This window comes from Pseudorca crassidens, chromosome 19, assembly GCF_039906515.1.
Source record: "Pseudorca crassidens isolate mPseCra1 chromosome 19, mPseCra1.hap1, whole genome shotgun sequence".
In the NCBI taxonomy this organism is placed as follows: Eukaryota; Metazoa; Chordata; class Mammalia; order Artiodactyla; family Delphinidae; genus Pseudorca; species Pseudorca crassidens.
In genome coordinates, this window is record NC_090314.1 from 14,803,885 (window position 1) to 14,829,128 (window position 25,244).

A 25,244-nucleotide genomic window follows, 5' to 3' on the forward strand; every position below is an offset into this window, starting at 1 on the left:
TGTCCAGGAGGGCAGGAGGAAGATCAGAAACCGCGCTCTCACCTCCAGCTTCGCAAACTTGTCTGACTTGCAGCAAGCATTCTCTGCATTGGTGAGCTTGGTGAGGAGAAACTCCCTGAACTCCGGGCCCTGGAACAGACAAGACACCCCACCCTTAGCTGTTGCCCAAAGGGCTTCAGCCACAGGAAGAGGTAGGCAGAAGAGGGGGTCTTGGGAGAGTCCCTGAAAGGTCCCCTTCCGACATTTCATCAGTTCTAGCCCAGCCTAAGCCCACCTGCTAAGACGCTAACATGGAAACCAGCTTCCCTGGTGCTGGGAAAACCAACCCTCCACACCCACAGTGGCATTTCCATGACTGGAAGCCCACCTGTGCCCAAGCCTCCTGGGACTGGAGCATGGCATAAAAACCCTTCTTTTAGCAGAAAGGCAACCCCAGTATCAAACACCCTGACAAAAGGCCCTGTGCTGGGCCAGGCTGGCGGCACAAGGAGAGGTGGGGAGAGACCCCAAGTGAGGAGACTCCCCAACCCTGCTGAAGGTTCTCCTAAAGATCTAGTCCAATTCAGCGCCCCTGCAACCACGGACACTCAGGTGTGAAAACCTGGAGTCTCGGACATGAGAGGAGCAGAAAGGAGGATTTCTTACCTTCTGGAAAACAGGGGGGCTGGGCAGGGGTGGGCCGAAGGCCGGCACGTCTTCCCGTGCGGTGACTGCGACCTGAAACACAGAAGCTCGGTGTGGGCCAGGAGGGAGGAGACCCAAGCTGAGGATGACGAGAGTTCCGAGCCCTGGTCCTAGGGGACCTACTCCCCTTCTCCCTCCTCCCCTTCCCAGAATACAAATAAAGAACCATCACTGGCACACCCGAGTCACTGTTCCTAGAAGCGGGGCTGGATGGCATGGAGCTATCCCCATACCCTCATCTGCATTCCTGGAGGCCGGAAGCAAGTTTGGCAAGACGACTGGACAGGGCTGAAGAGCAGCCTGGAACCCTGATTCTAATGTAGCACAAGAGCCCAGGAGATGCTATCGCATTACCTCATTCGACTGGGACGCTAATCCTACAGAGAAGGCACCAGCAGAATTATTAGCCCTGGATTCCTGATGAGGAAACAGACGCCCAGAGCCGTGGAGCCTCAAAGGCTCACAGGAGATCAGCCCCGGAGATGAACTGAGAGTCCGGAGCACCCCGACCCTGCTCTGGGATTCCTTCCGACGACACTGACTCCCAAACCTGACCAGACGTCAGAATCACTTCAAGTGTTTAAAAATAAATACCGATTGCATGGGCTCCACCCCAAACCTACTGAATCAGCAGCTTTGGGGTGGAGCCAGGAATCTGCAACCCTTAAACGCACCCGAGAGCTTCTGTGCGGTCAGCGGACTGGTGTTTGGGAGCCCTGGTCTCAGACACAAAGGGTCGATCAGGCCGGGCAAGGCTGCAACTAACAGAGCGCCAGGGCCCGGCCTGGGAATTGGGGGTGGAAGGACACCAAGGCGCTCTGTGTGAGGGTCTCCCAGGCTCAGGACAGGCCCCACACCTCCCTTTTCCCTCTCTGCACGGAGGTGCCCTCGTGTCACCTGTTTTCAGCCCCCGAGGCTGCAGGCCTCTCTGGAGACTCTGCCCTCTCCCTTCCCCGGCGGCTGCTGACGCGAGCCCAGCCCTGGCATGCCGCCAGCCTGCCCAGCCTGTGAAGTAGGGCAGATGCAGAGTCTGCCAGACCGGGTGAGCAGGCAGCTCGGAGCCAGGCCAAGGAAAGGCCGGCCAGGGTCTGCAGGGGAAGGGAGCGGGAGAGGGCTGGTCTACATGACTTTCTCTCCCCAAGTGCAAGACTGTCCCCATGGCCCACACGGCAGTGCCCGGAGTCAGGAAATGGTACGTGCTTGGCTGACGTGATTTCTGGCTGGTTCCAGCTGCCAAACAGTTCCCCCTCCACCACCCACCCACCGTGCACCCGTGGCACAAGTCAAGAATTCCACCCACGGAGCCAAAACTGGGGGAGAGGGAGGGGGAAGGCCACTGACGGGCTGCTGGCGAGGATGAGGCCAGAGGCCAGGCCCAGTTCTCCCCTCTTCCCACCCCGATGCCCCTTCCTTCTCAGGCTCTCATTGGAGTAGTCTGTGCCGACCAGGTAAGGAGCTGCAGATAAGCTCTTAAATCCACCCGAGTCTCCCAGCCAGACGCGCCCACGAGCCCACGGCAGCAGCCGGGTCAGACAGGCGGGAGACAGGATCCTTCCTCTGATGGCGACTCTCTATCCCCACGCGCTCCCTCTCCTGACCCCTTTCCAGCGAAACACCTGGGCCTTTGTTGTTCCCTCCTCTTGGGGACGGTTGGGTTGCCGAGCTGAAAGCAGAAGCTGCTTGAACACAACCTCACCTTCCTGTTTTCTAAATCCAGCCAAGGCCTCCCAGCAGGGGTGGGGGCAGGGCTTAGAAAGACAGAGGTAGCAGGTGACTCTGGGGAAGAGACTCTTCAAGAACTGGAAAGCGGAAGGAGACAGCGGTGTGTAAGTAATAAGAATACACCAGGGAGGCGGGGAGCCTCTGAGGACTCCAGACCTCATAAGATCCCCACATCTGTCCAAGCATGGCCTGGAAGCCTTAGAGAACCACAAAGGTCGCTCAAGCAGCAGACCAGTAGTGAGGGAAAGAGGGCACCTGGACGGGAACCCGCCTCCGGGGTCTGCTTCACGTAAGATTCCTGACACCTTTGCAGAACTTGAGGAGTCGGGGTAGGATGAGCTCAGACAGGGTGGGGAGAGGGTCCTAGCGATGGCTCAGCTATAATTTCCTTCCAAGCTAGCAGGATGGGGATGAAATTCACATCTGAAACATAGTTCGATGCGATGTTTCACGCACACCCCAGATCGTGGGTCCAAGTTCCCACCTGCTCTGACAGCTCTGTGATGAAGACCACAGTCAGACCTGGACAGGACCCTGGTTCCACTGTTTCTGGGCTCCGTGGCCTCGGGCCTTAAGAAACTTAAGCTCTGGGCTTCCCTGGTGGCACAGTGGTTGGGAGTCCGCCTGCCGATGCAGGGGACGCGGGTTCGTGCCCCGGTCCGGGAGGATCCCACATGCCGTGGAGCGGCTGGGCCCGTGAGCCATGGCCGCTGAGCCTGCGCGTCCGGAGCCTGTGCTCCGCAACGGGAGAGGCCACAACAGTGAGAGGCCCGCATACCGCAAAAAAAAAAAAAAAAAAAAAAAAAAGAAACTTAAGCTCAGCCTCAATTTGCTCCCCTGTAAACAGGGCCACTGGAGGCCTGCCTGGCCAGAGGCTTGGGAGAATTCAAGAAGACTGCTCATAAGGGCCTAGCACAGTGTCCAACGCAGATCAAATAAGAGGTAACCACTGTCACTCAATGTTTTTTTTTTATTTTCCCTGCTGACCTGCACCTAATAAAGTACACCTGAAATACTAGAGTTCCCCCAAACCACTTTCTAATCCACACACACACACACCCCTCTTTCTCAACTCCCCTTCCTTCCCCTCCTCAGCATGTCAGAACTGGAAAGAGCTCAGAGATTGCCTACTCCAATTTCCTCATTTCACACAGAAGGCAACAGAAGCCCGGAGAGGGAAGGAACTGGCCCAAGGTCACACAGCAGTCAGAGGCAGGGTCAGGACAAGAACCCCAGATTCCGGAGCCTCTCGGTCTGGGACACTTTCCTGCACATTCCCACCGCTGTCCTTCACACCCTTCCTCTTCTTCCCTGTTGTTTGTCCTCCCCACTGGGGGCCCCCTGGGGCACTGCCCAGCCCCCAAGGAAATCTCACCCTCCTTTGCCATAGCCCCTAAGCGCGCAGGGGTCAGCTAAGGTCCCGTGTCACCTGGACCCCCCCTGAGGGATCTAACCATGTCCTCCTCAGCCTGCCCATCACTGGGGTGCTGCTGGGGCCGTGGATGGACAGAGCTCTGGGGAGCACCTTGAAAGGCTGATCTCCCTCCCTGCCCTCTGCCCCCCGACCCAGCCCCACTCACAGTCTTGCCCTCCAGCTTCGATGTTTGCCTGGCAGGCGGAGCCCAAGGTCCCACATCACAGGGACAGCCCCGCTCTCCCTGTGAGCTCTGCTTCTCACCACCCCTCTGAGGACAGTGCTTTCCCCTGGACCAGAAACGGTGGCTAGGGAGACTTGGTAAAGACTTCCGGCATCAACGGTGGAGGTGGGGGGGTGCTTTCTTGGATCTCTGATTTTTCTCTTTCGTATTTTCCTACTCTACAAAAGCTCTTGGAAAGTGGAGAGGCAGTTAGCTGAACTCCATTTCCTATCAGGAACTAAAAGCAAATACTAGACGTCCACGAGAGGCCTCATTCTGCCGGCAGAGGCCCAGCAGATAAGCCACACGTACATACATGACTGCCTGGAAGGCCTTGGGTGCCCTCCTATCACACAGCTTTACTCTGAGGATCCGTCTCTGCCACCGCTGGCTGTTAAAAGAACCAGGTGGGGCTTCCCTGGTGGCGCAGTGGTTGAGCGTCCGCCTGCCGATGCAGGGGACACGGGTTCGTGTCCCGGTCCGGGAGGATCCCACATGCCGCGGAGCGGCTGGGCCCGTGAGCCATGGCCGCTGAGCCTGCGCGTCCGGAGCCTGTGCTCCGCAACGGGAGGGGCCACAACAGTGAGAGGCCCACATACCGCAAAAAAAAAAAAAAAAAAAAAAGAACCAGGTGGCTGTCTGAGTGACCCAGTGGCTGAACTGCCTCACAGCCTCTTCTGTCCCTTCCCTGAAGCTGGTGCTTTATGTCACTTCCAAGTGCCCACACAGTAGGCACTGAATGAGGACGCTTGCTTCCACCAACAAATTAATCAACCAGTTGTTTGAAATGAATGTCCCCGTTGGTGAAAGCCTTGAAGGAAACACCCAAACCATGGCTTCTCCAACTTTTCAGCTAAGACTGCTCAGTGACAGAGGAGGAAGAACGTGGGCATATAAAGGAATCAGCTGTCCTCAACAAGAGAGAGTGGGGTTTTTTGGTTCTGTTTTGGAAGCCTCCCATTTGGCTTTAAAGCTGATGTGAATTTTGCACTTCATACACCTGGGTTTGTGCTGATATAACAATTATATAACATCATTTTTCTTTCCGAAAATATTCAAGCAAAATTGATATGCTGGAAAGATGGCTATGAAGTGGTATGGCCTCATGAACCCCAGGGACCAGCATTGGCCTAAGTTATTATATAGGAAACATTTCAGGCCTATGGTTTCCTCTTCCAGGCTCCTTTTCCCTCTCCCTTACAAATGTGGTTCCTAACACTGTGGGGAACAGGGAGTTCTCTGAGAATGTGAGCTATGGCTTCTCTCCCCAGAAAACACAAAGAAGCATGGGAACTCCACATTTTGCACTTATCTACAAGGAATACATAACAAAACCTATCTAACATCCACTTTAAAAACCCTGCCTCAGTCTATCTCCCTTGGGTCCCATGCCCCCCAACACCACTGTGATACAGAGAAACTGTTACCCAAGAGGTTGGAATTGTTCCTCATGGAGAAGCAAAGGAGAGGGTTAGAGACACAGCCATCAGGAGGGGACAGGGTGAGGGCAGCTGACGCTCATCTACATCCGTGAAGATTCTGAGCCAGTGTGAAAGCCCACTAAATGGGTCAGGAGGTCTAGACCCAGATGCTCACAACCCTACCTCCCTGGGAGTCTTCAGATTAAGATCATTTGCCCAGAATGGCTAAACCAGAGGGGCCCCCCCAGCGGCCAGGGTCTACCCTGCTCTCCACCCTTCTCACCATGAACATCTCTCCCTTTCCTTCCTTCCCTTTGTTTGTCACCGCCTTCTTCCTCTCCTCTTTCCTGACAGTCCTCTCCACTTTCTCTTCTCTGCTCTCCTCTGGCTCTGCCTCGCTCTAGCAAATGGCATTACCAGATTCCACGTAGGGACACGGGGTGCTTCTCAACCCTTGAGTTAGGGGCTGGGAACCTGAAGGCAGCAAGATGGATGAGGTGACCTCAGAAGGCGCTCTCCAAGAATCTAGCTCGCAAACCCCAGAAACCCGAGAACTCGTGGGAAATCTATCACGTTTCGGAGGATGGTCTGAGGAGCCACTGAGACGTGGTGTTGCTCGATGTCGCTGATTCCGTGAAGTGTGGTGAGGTGCCCGGGCCCACCACCTCCTCTGACGGGACTTTCTCCTTACCTTGTAGGATGGGGTCTCTGTGCCCTCGTTCTCAGCCTGCACAACAATATAGGCATGTAAGAAGTTGGAGGCAATCATATCCGGGACAAACGGTGTGTTTTCTTCTTGGAAGATGATGGCCACAATGTCATTCCCAATGTGTCTCTTTCTCTGGAGCTAATCAGAAAGTGTTCCATTGTTATAAGCCAGTTAGGAACATCCTGAAAACAGAATAGGTCTATATAGGAAATTCCTCATTATTCTATCGTTATACATAAACCCCGGAACGCTGAGACCTCTCTCTCCAAGGAGCTTTTTCTTTCACTCTCTAGAAGCCACTAAAAAGGAAAAAAAATGAGGGAAATATCTACGTTGTCAGGAAGAGGCTGGCAAGCTTCTTACTGAGCTCTATAGCACGTAGAGGTAGCCCTGACTCAGGACTCGCGGAGACTAGTTAAAAAGTGAGGCCGGGGGCTTCCCTGGTGGCGCAGTGGTTGAGAGTCCGCCTGCCAATGCAGGGGACGCGGGTTCGTGCCCCGGTCCGGGAAGATCCCACATGCCGCGGAGCGGCTGGGCCCATGAGCCATGGCCGCTGAGCCTGTGCGTCCGGAGCCTGTGCTCCGCGACAGGAGAGGCCACAAAAGTGAGAGGCCCGTGCACCGCAAAAAAAAAAAAAAAAAAAAAAAAGTGAGGCCGGGTTTTGCCCTGGGAGAGCTTGTAATTGATCTGGGGGAGACACAAACACAGGTGGAGCCACCTGAGAACACTAACAAAGCCACCAGCCAGCAAATGCTAAATCAGCCACTACCCACAAAGTGCCTATGGGGGCGGAGAAGAGGGCAAAATCAGAGGCCTGGTAGCAATCTGAGAGGGCTTCCTGGAAGAGGAGACTGGGAGAGAAGGGAGCACTTGATGGAAATGTGGATGATCAGGAAGGAGGGGGCAGATCATCCTATACCAGAAAGGAGAAGAACCATGCTCAGGGAAATACGGGCAACCTGGCTTGGTGGAGGTCATGGGGGAGAGAGAAATACAACCCCGATTCAGCATCCCAAGCTCGGCCAGGTGCTGTCACAGGTGATCTCAATCCCCAAGCACCTACTGTGTGCCAGGAACCATACTGGGCTGTTCCCATGCAAGATTTCAAATGTTAAGGCCCTCCTGTATACCAAACCCAGGCTAGGTGCTTACCTACACTTTGTTCCTTTATTAAACACCTACTGCACGTAAGCTCTGTTTCCCACTGAGTTTCTCACTTACTGAGCACCTGCTGTATACTAAGCCCTGTGCTGGGCACTTTTACAAATTGTCTCACTTACGGCACACACATCATCCCATTTCTTAGGAAGAGAAATTAACATGTATTCGGTCCTTGCTGAGAGCCAAGCTCTGTGCACATCCCACTTAACAGGTGACACTGAGAACAAGCCAGGCAGAGAACGGTCCTCAGTCTTAGGCTGGGGCAGCGGGTGAGGGAGGCCGTGAGGGAAAAGAGCTGAAGGTAAAACACTGCGAGAAAACCTACTTTGGGCACAAAAGGAATCCTGCTCCTATTTGTTTCTGGAACATTCAGTAGTTATTTTAGAGCCAAACTGCAGTCTCCTTTGCCAATTTCCTTTTTTCCTAAGAAGCCAGGCACTATGTTTACAATATTACATCTGTGCTCCCTCCTGGGCTCCCTGCTCAGAAACAAATGGGTCCGAGTTTGGTGAAAGGCCTAGCTTCCTTCCTTATCTTCCTGGAGACTGAAATGGTACAAAGAGTGGGACGGGGCAAATGGGACCACAGCCAGGGACCAGCTGCTGGTTTCAGGGCTCGATGAGAAAAAGAAGCCAGGTCCTCCCCGGGGACGTGCAGCTGTCAGAAGCAGCAAATGAGAGGGAAAGGAGGAATACACTGGAAGCAGAGGTCTCATTCAGGGTTCTCCAGTCAAGGAAAAGGCTGGATTCCTGCCCACGGCAGGTGTCCTAAGAGGTAAGGCTGTGTGACTAGACAAGCTGGAGAGGGGTGTGGGGGTGTCACATGCAATAACCAGCTTGACGTCTCTGGGCCAGGAAGAGTGGCCTGGACAGTGAACAGACATGAGGTAGGAAGCCTGCCACAAGCCGGGCATCGTAGTGAGCCCTACATCAGAACCTTATGTGATCCCCACCACAACCCTCTAATGTACGTGGTGTTATCCCCATTTTACAGATGAGGCAAATGAGGACACAAGATTACCAGCTTGCCCAGAGTCACATACCCCTCAGTGGCAGAGCTGGCTTCAAGCCACCACCTGCAGACCACGTCATGTACTCTTTATCACCAGCCTACACGATCAGGGCACCTGGGCTCTGCTCACAGCTCTGCCCCTGATCACCTGGGAAACAGTCTTTTAACCACTGTTTCTGCATCAGTCACAGTGGGATAACCAGGAGCCCTGTCCCGCCTCCCACACAGGCTGCTGACCTGCGGCCTTGGTGGAATAACACAGTAGTTCAGGTTTTGATAAAAGGAACAAAGTTGAACAGACGGGCTTCTTGATTATGAAAATGGGGAAGGCGGCCTCGGTTCTCCAGGGAGACCAGACGCAGGCTTTCACCTCACACGCCCCAGGCTCCTGAAGCCATCCTGAACCCGGTTACCTGCTGGGTGTCTCCCTCGGTAAACGGCAGCTTTGTGGAGACGTGAAACATGATCTCCCTGTCCCGGAATATCGTGTACACTGATTCCACCCCCGTCTGTCCATGGGTCACATCCAGGCCTCCTCGGAAACTGTCAGGGGAACGGGAGAGTGCCAGGGGAAGAGAGAGAAAGAGAGAGAAGGGAAGTGGGCAACTTGGTACAACCTTCCCTAAGGACATGGGGGCAGGAGAATGAGAGAAGATGTGGAAGAGTCGAGGGCAGAGAGACTATGATTCTGGGAAAGCAGATAAGGCTCATCTTCTGAGCAGATGAGCCCTGGCTTCTAACCGTAAATTACTATTTCAAAGACAAAGGCAGGACCTCCATTCCAAGCCTTGGCTGTGTCCCCTCCACTCCATGGGAAGAGAGGTCGTCCATCCATCCACAACCCCAGACAAATGCCGTCCCAGCTGCTAGTGGCCCCCAAGGCTGGGCATAAGCCTTTGATCTCTGCGAGGCTGTGTCCAGGTCCTCAGCCCAGAGCCAGGGCAGCCGTCCATCCTTTTGGATGGTGGTGAGCCCCACAGGAGTATCCGGAGTCAGCGAGAAGAGGGGACAGATGCTTGACTTCTACCCAGCCAGTCCCGGATACGGAGACCCCACCACAGCAGCTGGGAGGTATCCAAGGAGGTCCCTTCTCTGGCTACCTCCTTGCAGGCAGGAAAAAAAAAAAAATACTAAGGAACTGGGTGGGCTTCTCAGAGCTGCCCCTCCTTCCCTTATAGAAACATGGCTGCTAGCCATGGCTCATCTTCTCCAGCAAGGAGAGTGGGATACATGTTCCTTTCAGAAAATGCAATAAAACAGATCCTGAACATCAGGTCCCCCCAACCCCAAGCACTATAATACAAGCCAGAAATGTGCTCAGCCCCACATGGCGGAAAACACATGTGGCCAGGAGTTAGGTCCATTCAGGTTCTAGACCAGCTTCTGCCGCTAAGTCAGCACATGACCTTGGGCATATCACTTAATCTCTCCAGGCCTCCGTTTCCTTTCTCTTGAAAATAAAGGGATAGGATTACATGACCTCTGGGGTCCTTCCCGGTTTTAATATACTTTATTTCATCAGTTGCAAGATGGAACATTTTTTCCCATTTTAACCTCTCTGAAATCAGGATATATCTTATAAGGATGGCACCTCAGAGCCAGTGGAAGGTGGTATAATAAGAACAATAACAATGATGACCAGTGCTTACTCTGCGTGGCACTGGCCTAAGTACTTCACGTGCACTATCTATTTCAATTCTCCAGCAGGCTTGTGGGGTCAGTACTATCTTTATCTCCCTTTTTACAGACAAGGAAACTGAGGCTTGCAGAGGCTAAGTCACTTGTTCAAAGTCATAGAGCTAATTAGTGGCAGAGATGGGATTTTGACCCATGTGTGACTGGCTCCAGCCAGCAGTGATGACCTTGAAGGGGGAGGAAGAGGAGGAGAGAAGAGAGCAGAGGAAATAAGTGATTATCAAGCGCCTGCTCCATGCCAGACACAGAGCTAGTGCGTTCACACATGTTAGGACATCCTGGTAATGCGGCTGCTGAGGTGGGAAATTCTGAGGGCTCAGCCGTGTGCCAGCCACAAGGCAGAGAACAGGCTGGCCAGGTCCGAAGGCCCTCCCCAAGTGTTGCCTTTGTCAAGGAACATCAAAGGCCAGAGCTTTCCAAGAAACGGCCCCAATATTCTTTCTGTCCGCTTAGAGAACCACACACTGTTGCATAGGTTCCTGCCAGAGGGATTACGGTATTTGCACCAGAACTCTTAATCAACCATTCTTTTTGTGTCTTATCTAAAATGGGTCATTTCCCCCAAAACTACATAGGGTCCTCTTTCCGGAATGCCTAGCAGGTGAGTGACCTGCTCACCTGGAAGGGAAGGTGGATTCATTTCACTCTCAGTCTGAGCCAACTGTAATTAGGAAGGCAAATCTCAGGTGGAACGATTTCATCAGGCATCCTAAGGGCCAAAGTCAATGCCTTTCAGACCATCTGCCATTCAGGATTATCCCCTGTACCACCGAGTCCTTCGAGATGCAATCAATGAGTGTTGATCATTTGCTGAAAAATAATCCCATGTTCCTTGTGCGTGTTGTTAACTCTCACATGCCACCCCCTGAAACTCTGCAGTCAGTCCTCCCCCTTCCTCTAGGGCCTCATCAATAGGGGCAGAGCCATCACTTGGCTAAAACCCACCCTTTGAAGTCCTGCAGCGTGATGGTGTCTCCCAGCAGATCTAAGAACTCCTTGAAAGCTGGGCTCTCCTCACTGTTCCCAAACAGCTCCTCCTCCAGGGTCTGAAAGAGAAACAGAATAAGGGGCAGAAGTTCAGAAAAATAAGCCTTCTCGTTGCTGCCAAGAGAAGGAATGTGATTGTCCAGATACCTGGTCCCTTTCTTCCTTTCCCCATCGCCCTCATTCGCCATCCAGTGGCTCTGTCATCCACGGGAGGAAGGACTAATAGAGGCTCACTCAACAGAGCTGGATTTGGGGGGCTGGTTAATGAGGACTTTCTATTTGAACCAAAGCTGCTGCTCAGTTTTAAAAAAAAAAAAGGCAAAGCTGAAGCAAAGAATTCTTAGACTTGATACCAAAAACCAATCCAAAAATGAAAAATTAATAGTTGGACTTCTGACAAAGGACTAGTATCTAAAATACATAAAAAACTCTGAAAACACAATAGTAATCAAAACCACAGTGAGGGACTTCCCTGGCGGTCCAGTGGTTAGGACTCCACGCTTCCAATGCAGGGGGCACGGGTTTGATCCCTGGTTGGGGAATTAAGATACCGTGTGCCACGAGGTGCAGCCAAAAACAAACAAACAGACAAAAAAAAAACACAACGAGATACCACTCACACCATAATCAAAACGAAAGACAATAAGACGCGTCAGTGAGGATGTGGAAAAATCAAAACCCGCTTACGTTGCTGGTGGGAATGTAAAATGGTGCCACCTCTTTGGAAAATAACCCGGCAGTTCCTCCAAAAACTAAGCATAGGGCTTCCCTGGGGGCGCAGCGGTTGGGAGTCCGCCTGCCGACGCACGGGACACGGGTTTGTGCCCCGGTCCAGGAAGATCCCACACGCCGCGGAGCAGCTGGGCCCGCGAGCCACGGCCGCTGAGCCTGTGCGTCCGGAGCCTGTGCTCCGCGACGGGAGAGGCCACAACAGTGAGAGGCCCGCGTACCGCAAAAAACAAACAAACAAACAAAAAAAACTAAGCATAGAGTTACCATATGATCCAGCAATTCCACTCCAAAGAATATACTCAAGAGAAATGAAAACAAAAGTCCATACAAAAAAAACTTGTACACGAATATTAGTATCAGCATTATTCATAACAGCCCCAAAGCAGAAACAATCAGAATGTCCATTAACGAACAAATGGATAAACAAAATGTGATATATCCATACAATGGAATATAATTCATCCATAAAAAAGAATAAAGTTCTGATTCATTGCACAACATGAATGAACCTTGAAAACATTATGCTAAGTAAAAGAACTAGACATTGAAGGCCACGTATTATGATTCCATTTATATGAAATGTCCAGAACAGGCAAATCCACAGAGACAGAAATAGATTTGTGGCTGACAGGAGCTATAGAGTATGAGGATGATGGGAGTGACTGCTAATGGGAATGGAGTTTCTTTTAGGGGTGGTGAAAATTTTCTGAAGTTAGCGGTGATAGTTGCACAATTCTGTGAACATACTACAAACCACTAAATTGTACACTTTATTGAGATATAAATCACATGCAATTGTGAATTGTATGGTATGTCAGTTATACCTCAATAAAGCTGTTATTTAAAAATTTTAAACTCAACAGTAAAAGAAATCCAATTAGAAAATGGTCAAAAGACATGAACAGTCATTTCACTCAAGAGGATATGCAAATGGCAAGCAGGATGTTCAATTAGAAAAGATGTTCAATGTCATTAGCTGTTAGAGAAATGCAAATTAAAACATAATGAGATCTCACTACACATCTATCAGAATAGCTAAAATGAAAAATAGTAACCACACCAAATGGTGGCAAGGCTGTAGAGAAAATGGATCACTCACGCATTGCTGGTAGGAATGCAAAATGGAGCAACCATGCCAGAAAACAGCGTGGCAGCTTCTTACAAAACTAAACATATAATCACCACACAACCAGGCAACGGCACTCCTAAGTATTTATCCCAGAGAAATGAAAACTTCTGCTCACATAAAAACCTGTACATAAATGTTCACAGTGGCTTTATCCATAATAGCCCCAAACTGGAGACAATCCAGATGTCTATCCCTCAATAGGTGAATGGTTACACAGACTGTGGTACATCTAGGTATACCATGGAACACTACTCAGCAATGAAAAGGAACAAACCATTGATACACTCAGAAACGTGGATGAATCTCGCTGAGTGGAGAAAAGCCAATCCCCAAAGGTTATATATTGTATGATTCCTTTTACACAACATTTTTGAAATGACAAAGTTCTAGAAATTGGAGAACAGATCAGCGGTTGCCAGGGGTTAGGGACTGGAGCCGGGGAAGGGAGCGTTGAGGCAGGAGGGAGGTTAGCATGGTTATAAAAGCATGAGCCACACCAGGATCCTAGTGTCGGTGGAACTCTTCCGTATCTTGACTGTGGAACCTACATGTGTGATAAAATTATATACGATGACTAACAAATGGATAAACAAAATGTGATATATCCATACAATGGAATATAATTCACAGACATGCCACAAATGAGTATGTGTAAAATTGGGGAAATCTGAATAAGATCTGTGGATTGTATCACCATCAGTATCCCAGCTGTGATACTGTACTATCATTTTATAAGACACTACCTTTGGGGGAAACTGCATGAAGGGTACACAAGATCTCTCTGTATTATTTCTTATTAATACAACAGCATGTAAATTTACAAATATCAAAAAATTAAAAGTTTAATCATTTTTTTAAAAGTAGAAAGCAAAGCTGAAAACAGTAGCAAGTTCTGCAATCGTGACAGGCTTAAAACACTGAGTGGCCCTGCCTGATCAAAAGGTTCTACCCACAGTGGCAGGCTCTGCAAACAGCTGAAGGCTCTGCAAACACCCATAGATGGCAATGAACAGCTGAAGATGACACAAAGACACTCCAGTCTGTGCAATCCCTTTAAGGAGGAGGTCTCCAATAGGTGATTCTTTAACATCTCCTTAATGCCTGCTTTATAAGAAGAAAGAACGGACCTCAGGTTCTAAGCCTTCAATAGGAAACAGAGTCTAGCTAGATTTCAATAACTTAATTTTGTTTTTTTACAGTATTTCTTTTTAGAATTACCTTCGTTTCATGCAAGTGATACTAATTTCCCAGTAAGAGTAGTGACATAAAATATCCTCTAAAAATTGAATTTAAGGTGAAAGAAAACTTTAAAGAAAAGTAAGTAGTTAGTGGTATCGGTGCAATAAAAAAATGTAAGGGTAGAATGACATGATCTTGGATGGGGTTTGTGAACGTCTAAAATTTGGGAAACACTGCTTTCTAGCAGGGGGTCAGCAAACTATGGCCTGGGGGTCAAGTTGGGCCCGCTGCCTATTTTTATAAATAAAGTTTTATTGGAACATGGCCAGGCCAATTCACTTAGTATTGTCTACGGCTGCTTTTGAACTGCAAAGGCAGGGTTGAATAGTTGCAACACAAACAGTACGGCCCGTGAAGTCTAAAATATTTACTATCTGGCCCTTTACAGAAAAGGTTTCCCGATGCCTGATCTGTCACATGCCACGAAGGCATCCCAACTCTAGTCCAGCATGCTGTATGCCCCAGGTCATGAAGCTAGGGTTCGGGAGAATAGCTGCTTCTAAGCAACATACATCTTCTCCTGAGAAAACAATCCAGCTTATGCTCTGGGGTGTGCACCTCTCTCTAGGAATTACACCCAGCCTGGTATTACCGTCTTTATTTTTATACTGGCCTTGAACGTGACCATGACCATGAACTCAGGGGAGATGTTCTTAGTCCTTACTGTATCCTCCACAGGCTTAGCAAAGTGCCTGACAAACAGAGAGCTAGATGGGGCTTATTTATATCCTAAAACCAGCATAGGGCTTTCACGCAACCAATGTTCATATATAATCCCCCCAATGTAGGTTTGCAAAACAACAATCCAAAGATTTTAAGAAAAGACTCTTATCTGCCGGGGCGACCCCACCTCGCCTCAGCGGTGTCAGGTACATAAAGAACATACAGACTCCTTCAGACTCCTTCTCAGAGGTGGATGGTTAATGTTCAGTAATTATAACTCTGCTGGAATATTGGACTGTAATCACCTTATGAGATCTGCTTTGGTAAATTTCACAAGCAAAGAACTTTAATTAGTGGGACTGTATGATCAGAGCTGTACAAAATAAAAATGCAGTATGTGAAAATAATTAGAGTGGCTACTTGAATAATTCCCTTAAATTATAAGATTTATCTGTGCTGGTCTTTCAGCTCCACAAGCCTTCATTAATTAGAGTGTTTTTAAGTGAACACATGCCTCTTGTGGTCTAATATCTTCAGACAAGGAAGTCCGCTATCATCCAGCTGAGAAACACACTGTCACGCTAAGAAGATGACACAGATAATATTGAAAGATATTATCAACCTACCACTCACAGGGTCAAAACTTTTATTCATTCATTCATTCACATAACAAAAAATTGAGTGTATTTATATAAACACCCCATGCTAGGTTCTTGGATGATACAAAGGTGACATAGGTGTGGAACCTTCTTCCATACAACCCAGATGAGGAAATACCGGTGTGTTCAGCAGACCACTTCTCAGGATGCTAATAAAAGTTCATAGTAGGAGGATAGGAAGTTTGTGGTCAAATATGTATGGGAAACACTGAGTTCAACAAAGTTATAAAGAGTTCTCTACTCTGGGGGTTCTTAGAACCTTTAAAATGTTCCCACACAGCTGACCACACCCACCCCCGTGGAACTCATCTGTTCACAGAGTACCTCACTGGACTAGTGTCTCATGGAACGCACTTTGAGAAACACCATTCTGGTCGACTGATGCCAAAGCAGCACGTGAGTGCTACAAGAGACAGAGGAGTACTATGTACTGGTAAAATTTTTAACAACCTCCTCTCCAAAGACAGAAAACAGAAGCCCTGGTGTTTGCCCATTTCCATGGTGTGAATACTTCCATCGTGGCTGATTTCAAGCTACCAGGGTGACATCAATGAACACAGAGCTGGGCAGAGAGCATACAGCTGATGCCAGGACACTACTCAAGTGTGGGGAGCAAAAGCTAGTTCCCAGCCAGGAGAGTGGTGGGCAAGGAGAAAGCAGCCTGTGCTCATGCATTCCCTCCACCCAGTCCGACTTTTCTTGTGACGAACAGCTCATTGTTAAATATAAGCGGAGGGAGCCAGGAAGAATCAGGATTCACTGCATGAAAAGCTACATTACCATTGAAGGGATCTGCAGGCCTTTTTGAGAGCAGCAGCCCACCTTGAAGATTCTACCATCACCAGTCTAATTCATATATGAAATGTGGTCACTGTGTTCAGAGTATTTAAGAACCTAATGCGGGGCTCCTGTGCTTGGGGGATGGGAAAACAGAAGTCCCCAGGGAGAAACCACAGGATCTAGTGACCAGTATGGATTCGTGATGCTTACCTGCCTGGCTTTTTGATAAATGACCCCAAATTTGAAGGTGTTGTTGACGTCATGCTCATCGTAGGACACGATCATTTGGGAGGCCTGGAAAATGTGGGAAGAAGAAATCAGATTATTAACTTGGAGGCAAAATGAGGAGGCAAGTGGAAGGGGAAGCACCCCTTTTGGCGGAGAACATGCCCCCCTGATATGAAACATCCACACAGGGAGGAAGAGAAAGGGTGAAGTCCAAAGTACACGGTCGAGATGCAACTCCAAAGGTCTCAGCTGTTCCCAGCCCCTGGACTTCCACCAGTGGTGACCAAACCTCTGGATCACCCATTCCATTTCCCTCCAGATATGCCAGCCAAGGCCTGGACACACAGGCAGTCCAGCAGGACGCGGGGAACTGACTTTACCCCAGTGTTCTATCTGGGGAGTAAAAAGTGCAGCCGGGACCCCAAAACCAGTCAGCGAGGATGATGCCGGCTCCAATTCCACCTCTAAGCAGCAGTGTGATTTTGAGCAAAGCACTGCTCCTGCTCAGACGTCAATCCCCTTTATCCATAAAACAAGAGGTCTCTAAGGCGGAACATACGCTAGCTAATTCAATATGCAAAGAAAAAACAAACAAAAAAACCCTGACCACTGGTTCCATCGAATTTTCTATTGTGCTTCAAAGAGTTGGTCAGAAACACTAAGCTCTCATTTTGAATCCACTGCTTTCACCTGTGCAGCTTTGAGTGAGCCACTTAACTTCCCTGGGCCTCAGTCTCCTCATCTGTTTCTTTATTTTTATTATTATTTTATTTATTTATTTTGCCATGCTGCGCAGCATGCGGGATCTTAGCTCCCTGACCAGGGATCGAACCTGTGCCCCCTGCATTGGAAGCACGGAGTCTTAACCACTGGACCACCAGGGAAGTCCCTCCTCACCTGTTCAATGGATACGTGTGGCTGTGAAGATTCAGTGAGATCAAGCACATGAAGTGCTAAGCACACAGCAGCTATTACCATCATCATCTATGTAAACCCTCCAGAAATATCAGAGTTGGACCAGCTTGTTAGGAAACACAAGACTTGGGGACTATTGGGATGGTCTCTGCAATAAAAAGGAGGGATTCGACCACATGTTTTGCTACAGGAAGAACAAACCAGGCATGACTTTTTGGCCAGAGTATGTGGCCCATGTCAGGTTGTCACCCCTGACACATCTCTGTGTGGCTCTCAGCTGCCTGAGGAAATGGACACTTCTCAGCTCCCCCTGGAAGAACAGCGCTGCCCGACCCCAAAGGGTGCCCCCCACTCCCACCTGGGATGAGTCAAAGGCTTGGAGCAGTTGCCCTGCCCGGGAAGAGGCACCCGGTCATGGACACCTTCCAAGGAACATTCTAAACTCTGTGAATTGTAAAAACACACACACATCTCAGCCAGATTAACATCCCAGCCGGACGAAGCAGTCCTTCCAATCTAGAAAACATGAAAATACAGCTGCTCTCCCATTATTACCAGAGCCGGAGGCTTTCCAAGCTATAGAGAAAACTGCAAAAATGAGAGTCATCGGGTTCTCTCAGTGGTTGTGATTTGACAACAAAAATTGCCAAACTTGTAGTTAAGTTAGGGCTTTATGATGGGGTTTTGATGTTTGGTTAAACCTCACAAATTCAGCTTTAATTATAAAGGGGAGGGCAGTCTGAATGATAGAAAATATTCCATGGAGCACAGCATCTTACTGGGAAGCGCCTACAGATGCTCGGGGTGGGGGGTGGGGGGGGCGGGGAAAGAGGCGTCTGAGAGAAGGGCTCTGGCACATTCTCTGTGCAGGAGAGGACCCTGCCATTATCTCAGCCCCCGCATGGGGACAAATAGTGTGTCAAGCCCAATTGTGAAGATATGAGGCTTCATTCCAGGGGGTTCTGGGTATCCCAGCCAGGACAGGACCCCTCTCCCCTCATCAAACGTCTCACCTCCTGGCTCCTGGCTGTCAGAACCGGGGCTCGGAATGGACTGAATCAGCGCCAGCCAGCCTGCCCCAGCGAGCCCCAGCCGGCCCACCACCTGCTTCCACGGCCTCTCCCCAGGCCCCGCGGGCTCTCGAAGCAGCAGCCAGTGCCCTGGGTCTCTTCCTATGGCCTATTTAAAGCGATTCGCTGTCCATGGGTGATTAAGTCCTCTCACGGCATAATTGCTCTTGAGCGGGCTTGGGAGTTTGTTTTGTTATTATCGCTCTTCTCCCCACCCACACCCCGACATCAGAACCGGGGTCAAGTTGAGGCCAATCCTAAGGAAACTGTTAACAGAGAACCAGCCAAGTTTATTAACTAGGGGGCCGGTGGAGGCTTGTTAGGCCCCAGACCTGTAGTAATGTTGGCAACAGGGAGCCGAGGTCTGGCCTCTTATTTCTTAGTGGGGTTCTGCCTTCTGCCCGCCTCGCCCCCTTCCTGATGGCTGACCAGGTCTACAGCAGCACCCCAGCTAGAGGCAGAATCACTCCCCAGCCCAGCACTGGCCTCAGGCAGGTACGACCAGACTGAGAAGCTGCACCACAGCTACCCGTCTGCCACCTCCACACAGCTGGGGACCAATTCTAGCGGGCTGGGGACCCAGGCATGGCTGAGGACGGGTTCGCAGCAGATCAGTTTGTGAAGGGGTGGGCAGGGAGAGGGGGAGACATGGAGGTGTATCACAGAGACCCCACAAAACCCCCCCAAGATGCAGAGAACTTCCCACAGAGCCCCAGGCGTGCAAATCCGTGCCAAATGGCAGAGCCCTGAGCAAGGGGAGAGGGGGGAAGGTCCTCACCTTGGGGTACAGGACAGGGTTGAATTTCAGCCCCACTGCGTCGTCACAGAACGCCTAAGCAGGGAGAGAGAAACACACAGCTCAGGGGCCACGTCCATGGAGGGCACCTGCGCTCCTCTGCCCACCAAGAAAAAGAGCGTGAGGCCAAGACCTGCGGGGCTCAGGCGGCCTGGGGTCAGATCCTGGTGCTACTACCACTCACTCGCATGTGGTCGGGAAAGTCAAGGGACCTTCCTGGGGTTTCCTGCTGAAGTGAGGCCACCGAAGATATCCGACACAGTTCTGCCTGGCATTCCCACTCCCGGAGTGTGGGTCCAACCCCACCCAGCTGACCATCCTTCTCACCCCACTTTGATCACTCAGTTTCCAAGTTCCCAGGACCCCAGAGAAGTGACATGGGCTCCTCCACCAGCTGATGGCTCCTTACCTGGGGGGGGCCCTCCGTCTCAATCAACAGCCCGGTCATCCCTCAACCCAACCGTCCTCGGCTGTGAAGTCGCCCCAGTTGCCCCCTCTCCTCCCTCCTCCTCTATTCTCCAGCCCTGTCTCTCCATTGCTCTTGTCTCCTGAACTAGCTGTGAACTTGGGGGCTTAGCCTGTTCCCTGATCAGCCTCAGCAGCGAGGATGAGATGGGCAAGGTGTAGAGGAAAGGGGGGCATCCGCCAACCGCTCCCCCCAACCGCATCCATGCAGTCAAGGGCCCAAGAGGACCATGGCCTTCCCCTCCCCAAGGGCAGAGCCCACCCAGGACGAGCCTCCGCCCCCACCCCAGAGGCCAGACCTGGCCCAAAAGAGGAAGCCACGTCCTCTCAGTGTCAGCTTTTACCTTTGCAATCTGAGGGACGCTGGGCAACTTGCTCAGGCCGGCCAAGGGGATCCGCTCATGTACTGTCTTCACTTTGGACCTGCACACATGGAGGAGGATGAGAAAGCGGTGTCCACAGAAATGGAGTCAATGAGGAAGGTGGCTGACGTCACGCCAGGCCACAAGGCAGGTACTTGCTTCACGTCACCCTGGGTCAGACCTGCCTCATTCCGCCCAACCCGGGCATTGGGCGCTGCACTCAAACTGGAAAATGGAATGCTACTTAGGGACCCCATGGGAAATGGATACTCAAAGAACCTGCCTGGTACAGCTGACTGCAACTGAAATACGGAAAACGCAAATAGCTACCTTCAAGTTCGACATTACTTTTTTGTTTCTTTGTGTGTTTTTTGTGTTCTCCAGAAGAACTGGGCAGAGCTTCTGGACATATTTGGGTCTGACATGCAATGAAACCTTTATGAAAAGAAAAACTAATATTTGAAAATCTGTATTTACGTAAAATATAGATGAGATGAAAGTTGCTTTATAAAGGGATTCACCATAAGGCTAAGTTTAGCCTGTTCCCCTGATTCATTCAGCACATTACGAAAGTGTTGAATTCTACCGAATGCTTTTCTGCATCTGCTGAGATAATCATATGGTTTTTAATCTGTTAACCTGGTGGATTACATTTCTGTTGAGCTATATTTTCAATCCGTGGGTAAAACTCCTCTAGCTTATGATGTATTCTTTTTTTCATATCCTGCTGAATTTAATTTATTGATTTTTTTTTTTTTTTTTTTTTTTTTTTTTTTTTGCGGTACGCGGGCCTCTCACTATTGTGGCCTCTCCCGTTGCGGAGCACAGGCTCCGGACGCGCAGGCTCATTGGCCATGGCTCACGGGCCCAGCCGCTCCGCGGCATGTGGGATCTTCCCAGATCGGGGCACGAACCCGTGTCCCCTGCATTGACAGGCGGACTCTCAACCACTGTGCCACCAGGGAAGCCCAATTTATTGATATTTTATTTAGAGTTTCATATCTATGTTCAATAGCAACACTGGCCTATTTTATTTTCTTGTACTTCCCTTGCCAGGTTTTGATATCCAGGTGTTACTCCAGCCTCGTAAAATGGTGAGCATCTCATCTTTTGAAATAGTTTGTATACCATAGGAATTTTCTGTCCCTTAAAGGTTTGCTAAAATTTGTCTGAGATTTCACAGACAAATCTCTGGGCCTGCTATTCTTCGTTGGGAGGATATCTGTGGCTATCAATTCGGTTCTTTTTTTTTTTTTTTTTTTTTGGCTGCTTTCGATCTTCGTTGCTGCGCAGTCTTTCTTTAGTCGTGGCGAGCGGGCGGCGGGGAGGCACCCTTGTTGCAGTGCGCGGGCTTCTCACTGCGGTGGCTTCACTTGTTGCAGAGCACAGGCTCTAGGCACGTGGGCTCAGTAGTTGTGGCGCACAGGCTTAGTTGCTCCGCGGCATGTGGGATCTTCCTGGATCAGGGCTCGAACCCGTGTGCCCTGCATTGGCAGGTGGATTCTTAACCATTGCACCACCAGGGAAGTCCCCCAATTCGGTTCTTTAATGGTGAACGTTGAGGTTTTCTACTCCTTATTGAGTCACTTTTCAGAATTTATGGGTTTTTTTCTATAAAATTATCCATCAAATGCATTGATACAAAGTTGTTTTGGGTATTCTCTTAAGACTTCATTTCTATTTGCAGTCGTGTCCCTTCCTTCATTGTGGAAATAGTATCTGTTTGTATCTTTTCTCTGTTTTCCTTAGTCAGCCCTTGCTGGGGGTTTAGTTTATTAATCTTTTCAAAGAGATAGCTTTTGGTTTTGTCTATGACCTCTATTCTTTATTTATTTTTGCTTTCTACTTCACTAGCTTATTCTTGCCTTTTTTATTTCTTTCCTTCTATTTTCTTTGGGTTTTTTTTTTCTACCATTCTTTTCCTAACATCCTGACCTGCATGCTTACACACTGAATCTTTCTTCTTTTTTACAAATGCATATAAAACTATACATCTCTCCCTAAGTACCACTTTAATTGCATCCCACACATTGATAGGTAGTATTTTCATTGTCACTTAGTTTTAAATATTTTGTCAGTTTTCTGCGATTTCCCCTTCAGCACCTGAGTTACTTTCAAGGGTTTTCTTTATTTTTTTAACTTTCCAAATATATGAGTTTTATCTTTCAGTATTTTCATTGTTGATTTCTAGTTTAATTTTTGTATATTCAGGGAACATACCCTCTATATTAATTATTTGAAATTTGCTGACTTGATACGTGGACTTTTTTTTCATGTTCCATCTGAGCTTGAAAAAGAATGTATCTTTTTCTCTTTTGTTGAGTTCAAGAATGTATGTTACAAGATCAAATTTGTTAACTGTGCTGTTCAAATCTTCTATATCCTCACAATTTTTTGTCTGCTTGGTCCATTGGCATCTGAGAGATGTTACTGAAATCTCCCACTATGAGGATTTGTCTGCTTCTTATATTCCTGTCAGTTTTTGCCTTTTTAAATTCAAGACTATGTTACTAAATACAAGTTCATGACTGTGAGATCTTCCAGGTGGACTGTTCTTTTGATCATCATGTAGGCTGAGGCCTCTGAGGGGTCCAGTAAAGGGCATCCTTCTCTGCCCAAGTTATGAACAAATACAGAAAAGAGAAATTAAAAGTAATTTGGGAATTAAAATAACTCCTTTGGCTGATAAAGGTGAAAAGGAAGCACATGAGCTTACTGTGAAGGTGCAGTGGGCCTTCTGACTACACCCCAGAGTTAGCCACACCCACAGGCAGTGCTGGGCAGGGGCAAGCCTCCTCTCGTGGGGTCTGCTCAGGTGGGACTTACAGTACAGGGAGCAGGGGGAATGCCCTGAGGGCAGCTAGCTCCAAGAGGGAAAGGGAAAAGAACACAGCTATACACATCAAGTTCTTACTCCCAAATTTAGCCTTGTATCAAGGGGGTGAAGAGAGCCAGGGGTGCCACACAGAAGTGTTCCCTTCATAGAGCAAGAAAATCAGGAGTAGGGAAGGATTCCCAAGTTACAAAGGAGTGTTCCTTTTATCCCTACTAACACTTTTTCCCTAAAACTCTATTTTGTCTATTGCTCACCAGCTTTCTTGGTTAGTATTTCTCCAGCATATCTCTTCTTATTTCTTTATTTTAAATCTTTCCATGTCGTTTTTCTTTAGACATGTCTCTTATTAAGCAGAGTATAGCTGCATTTTTAGTTCAATCTGATAGCCTGATATTTTCATAGGCTAATTTATACTTGTGATTACTAATGTACTTAGAATTACTTTTTCTCATTTTGTGTTTTTAATAACCCTGTGTTTTCTTTTTATAGAAGTTTCTGTAACTTCTAATACACATATTTATATTTTTCCAACAAACTCTAAACTAACTTGCTATCTCTCTCCTGAGGAAGGAGGGGACACAATAGCTACTGAACTCTTCCCTCCCACTGTCCTTCCTACATTTGTTTATAAATTTAATTCAAGAATCCTTTTTTTTTTAAAAAAAACTTCCTTTCTCCAGTCAGTAATTAAACTCATCAACATAGTTTACCTATTTCTTCTCACTTTTTAGTTGCATCTTTCCTTTTGGTTTCTCTTTTCTTCTAGCTGAAGTACATCCTTTAGTAATTCTTTCAGAGAGAGTCTGTAACTGATATATTACCTTCATTTTTTTAAATATCTGAAACAGCTGTCTACCACCACTTTAAAGATATTGTCCCATTGTCCCATGGCTGATAAGAAGTCTGCTCTCAGCCTAGCTGTCATTCACAAATAATCTGTCTTTATCCTTAAGTATCTTTAAAATTTCCTATTTATCTTTGAAGTTCTAAGGAAATCTGTTCCTTACAAGTTTCAAATAACTACCTACAAACCATCTAGATCTAGAAACTTTTTTTTTTTTTTTTAGATCTAGAAACTTTTGGAGAGATCATTCTTTGAGAACTTTTTCAATTTATTCCATTATTATTATTGAGCCGGTCAGGTTTTTTCACCTCGTGTTAAATTTAGTAATGCGTACTTTCCCAGAAAGGCATCTGCTTCAAATAAAATTTTCAATTTAATAGCATTGGTTGAACATAATATCTATTTTTTTAACATAATATCTATTAATGTCTATTGTTAAATTGTTTGATCTTCTTTACATCTGTGGTTATATGCCTTCTTAATGCCTAATTTCGTGTATTTTTATTTTCTCTTTTTATCTGTATTTGACTAGCTGAATAGTTACCTATTTTGTTGTTATTTTGTTCCCTCAACAGAAGTTTATCTTTTTCTAGGCTACAAATAAATCTGTAGTTTAGATTTACTTATCAAATCTCATGAGGTTTTTTATTTCTAATTTATTTCTTTCAACTTTAATCTTTGTTAATTCCTTCCTCTTACTTTAGGTAATAATATTGATAATAATAGCAGCTACCATTCTTGAGTAGCTACAATGTATCAGGTTCTGACACAAAATATGCATTCAATAATTTTAAGGTGGATACTACCATCACCGTTTCACAGATAAACTGAGGCACAGACAGGTTACTAACAACTTACAAATATGATTCTTTCTTTTTGAATAAGGAACTTTTTAAGGCAATTAATTTTCTTCTAAGTATAGCTTTTGACACAACCCATAAGCTTTTAGATGTAATATTTTAAATGTCATTATTTTATAAATATTCTATAACTTCAGCTTTGATTTCCTCTTTGGCCCAACAGTTATTTAGGAAAGTGTTGAGATAACCTACTTCTAAGTGGTTAAGTGAGTTTTTTAAACATTACTGTTATTAATTTGTAGTTTTACTGTCAAATTGTAAGCAAATATATCCAGCAAAGTGTCTGATTTTTAAAATTTATTTAGATTTACTCTGTGGCTCAAAACTCTGGTTCCTAAATCTACTGCTATCAAGAATGATCTGTAAGATTTTTAAAAATAGAAATTTGGGCTAACAATCCTTTTTTTATAAAAAAAGGAGCAAAGCTTATGAACAGACAGTTCACAGAAAATAAATACATGTGATCCTTAAATATATGAAGAGATGCCCAACATAATTCAATTAAATTATTATGAATTTAAACCATACTAAAATACCATTTTCAACTATCAGATTGGCAAAAATCCAAGTTCAAATTTATACAGCTCCTACCGAAGGCAATCTGGCAAATCTATTAAAATACACGTGCATTTATGTTTT

At 47.7% G+C, this 25,244-nt stretch overlaps 1 protein-coding gene across 6 annotated transcripts in view; it reads right to left on the bottom strand.

Moving 5' to 3' along the window:
• Positions 1-25,244, bottom strand: part of RAP1GAP2 (RAP1 GTPase activating protein 2) — a 218,189-nt gene that overhangs the window by 25,143 nt on the left and 167,802 nt on the right. For all 6 annotated transcript variants that reach the window (XM_067714885.1, XM_067714884.1, XM_067714887.1 and 3 more), the window contains 8 exons: positions 20,048-20,126; positions 19,221-19,274; positions 16,440-16,523; positions 10,986-11,086; positions 8,759-8,888; positions 6,156-6,311; positions 646-717; positions 43-129 (listed from right to left, as the gene is read on the bottom strand). In XM_067714885.1, coding sequence (XP_067570986.1) covers positions 43-129; positions 646-717; positions 6,156-6,311; positions 8,759-8,888; positions 10,986-11,086; positions 16,440-16,523; positions 19,221-19,274; positions 20,048-20,126 — 763 coding nt within the window. The remainder of the gene's footprint in view (positions 1-42; positions 130-645; positions 718-6,155; positions 6,312-8,758; positions 8,889-10,985; positions 11,087-16,439; positions 16,524-19,220; positions 19,275-20,047; positions 20,127-25,244) is intronic.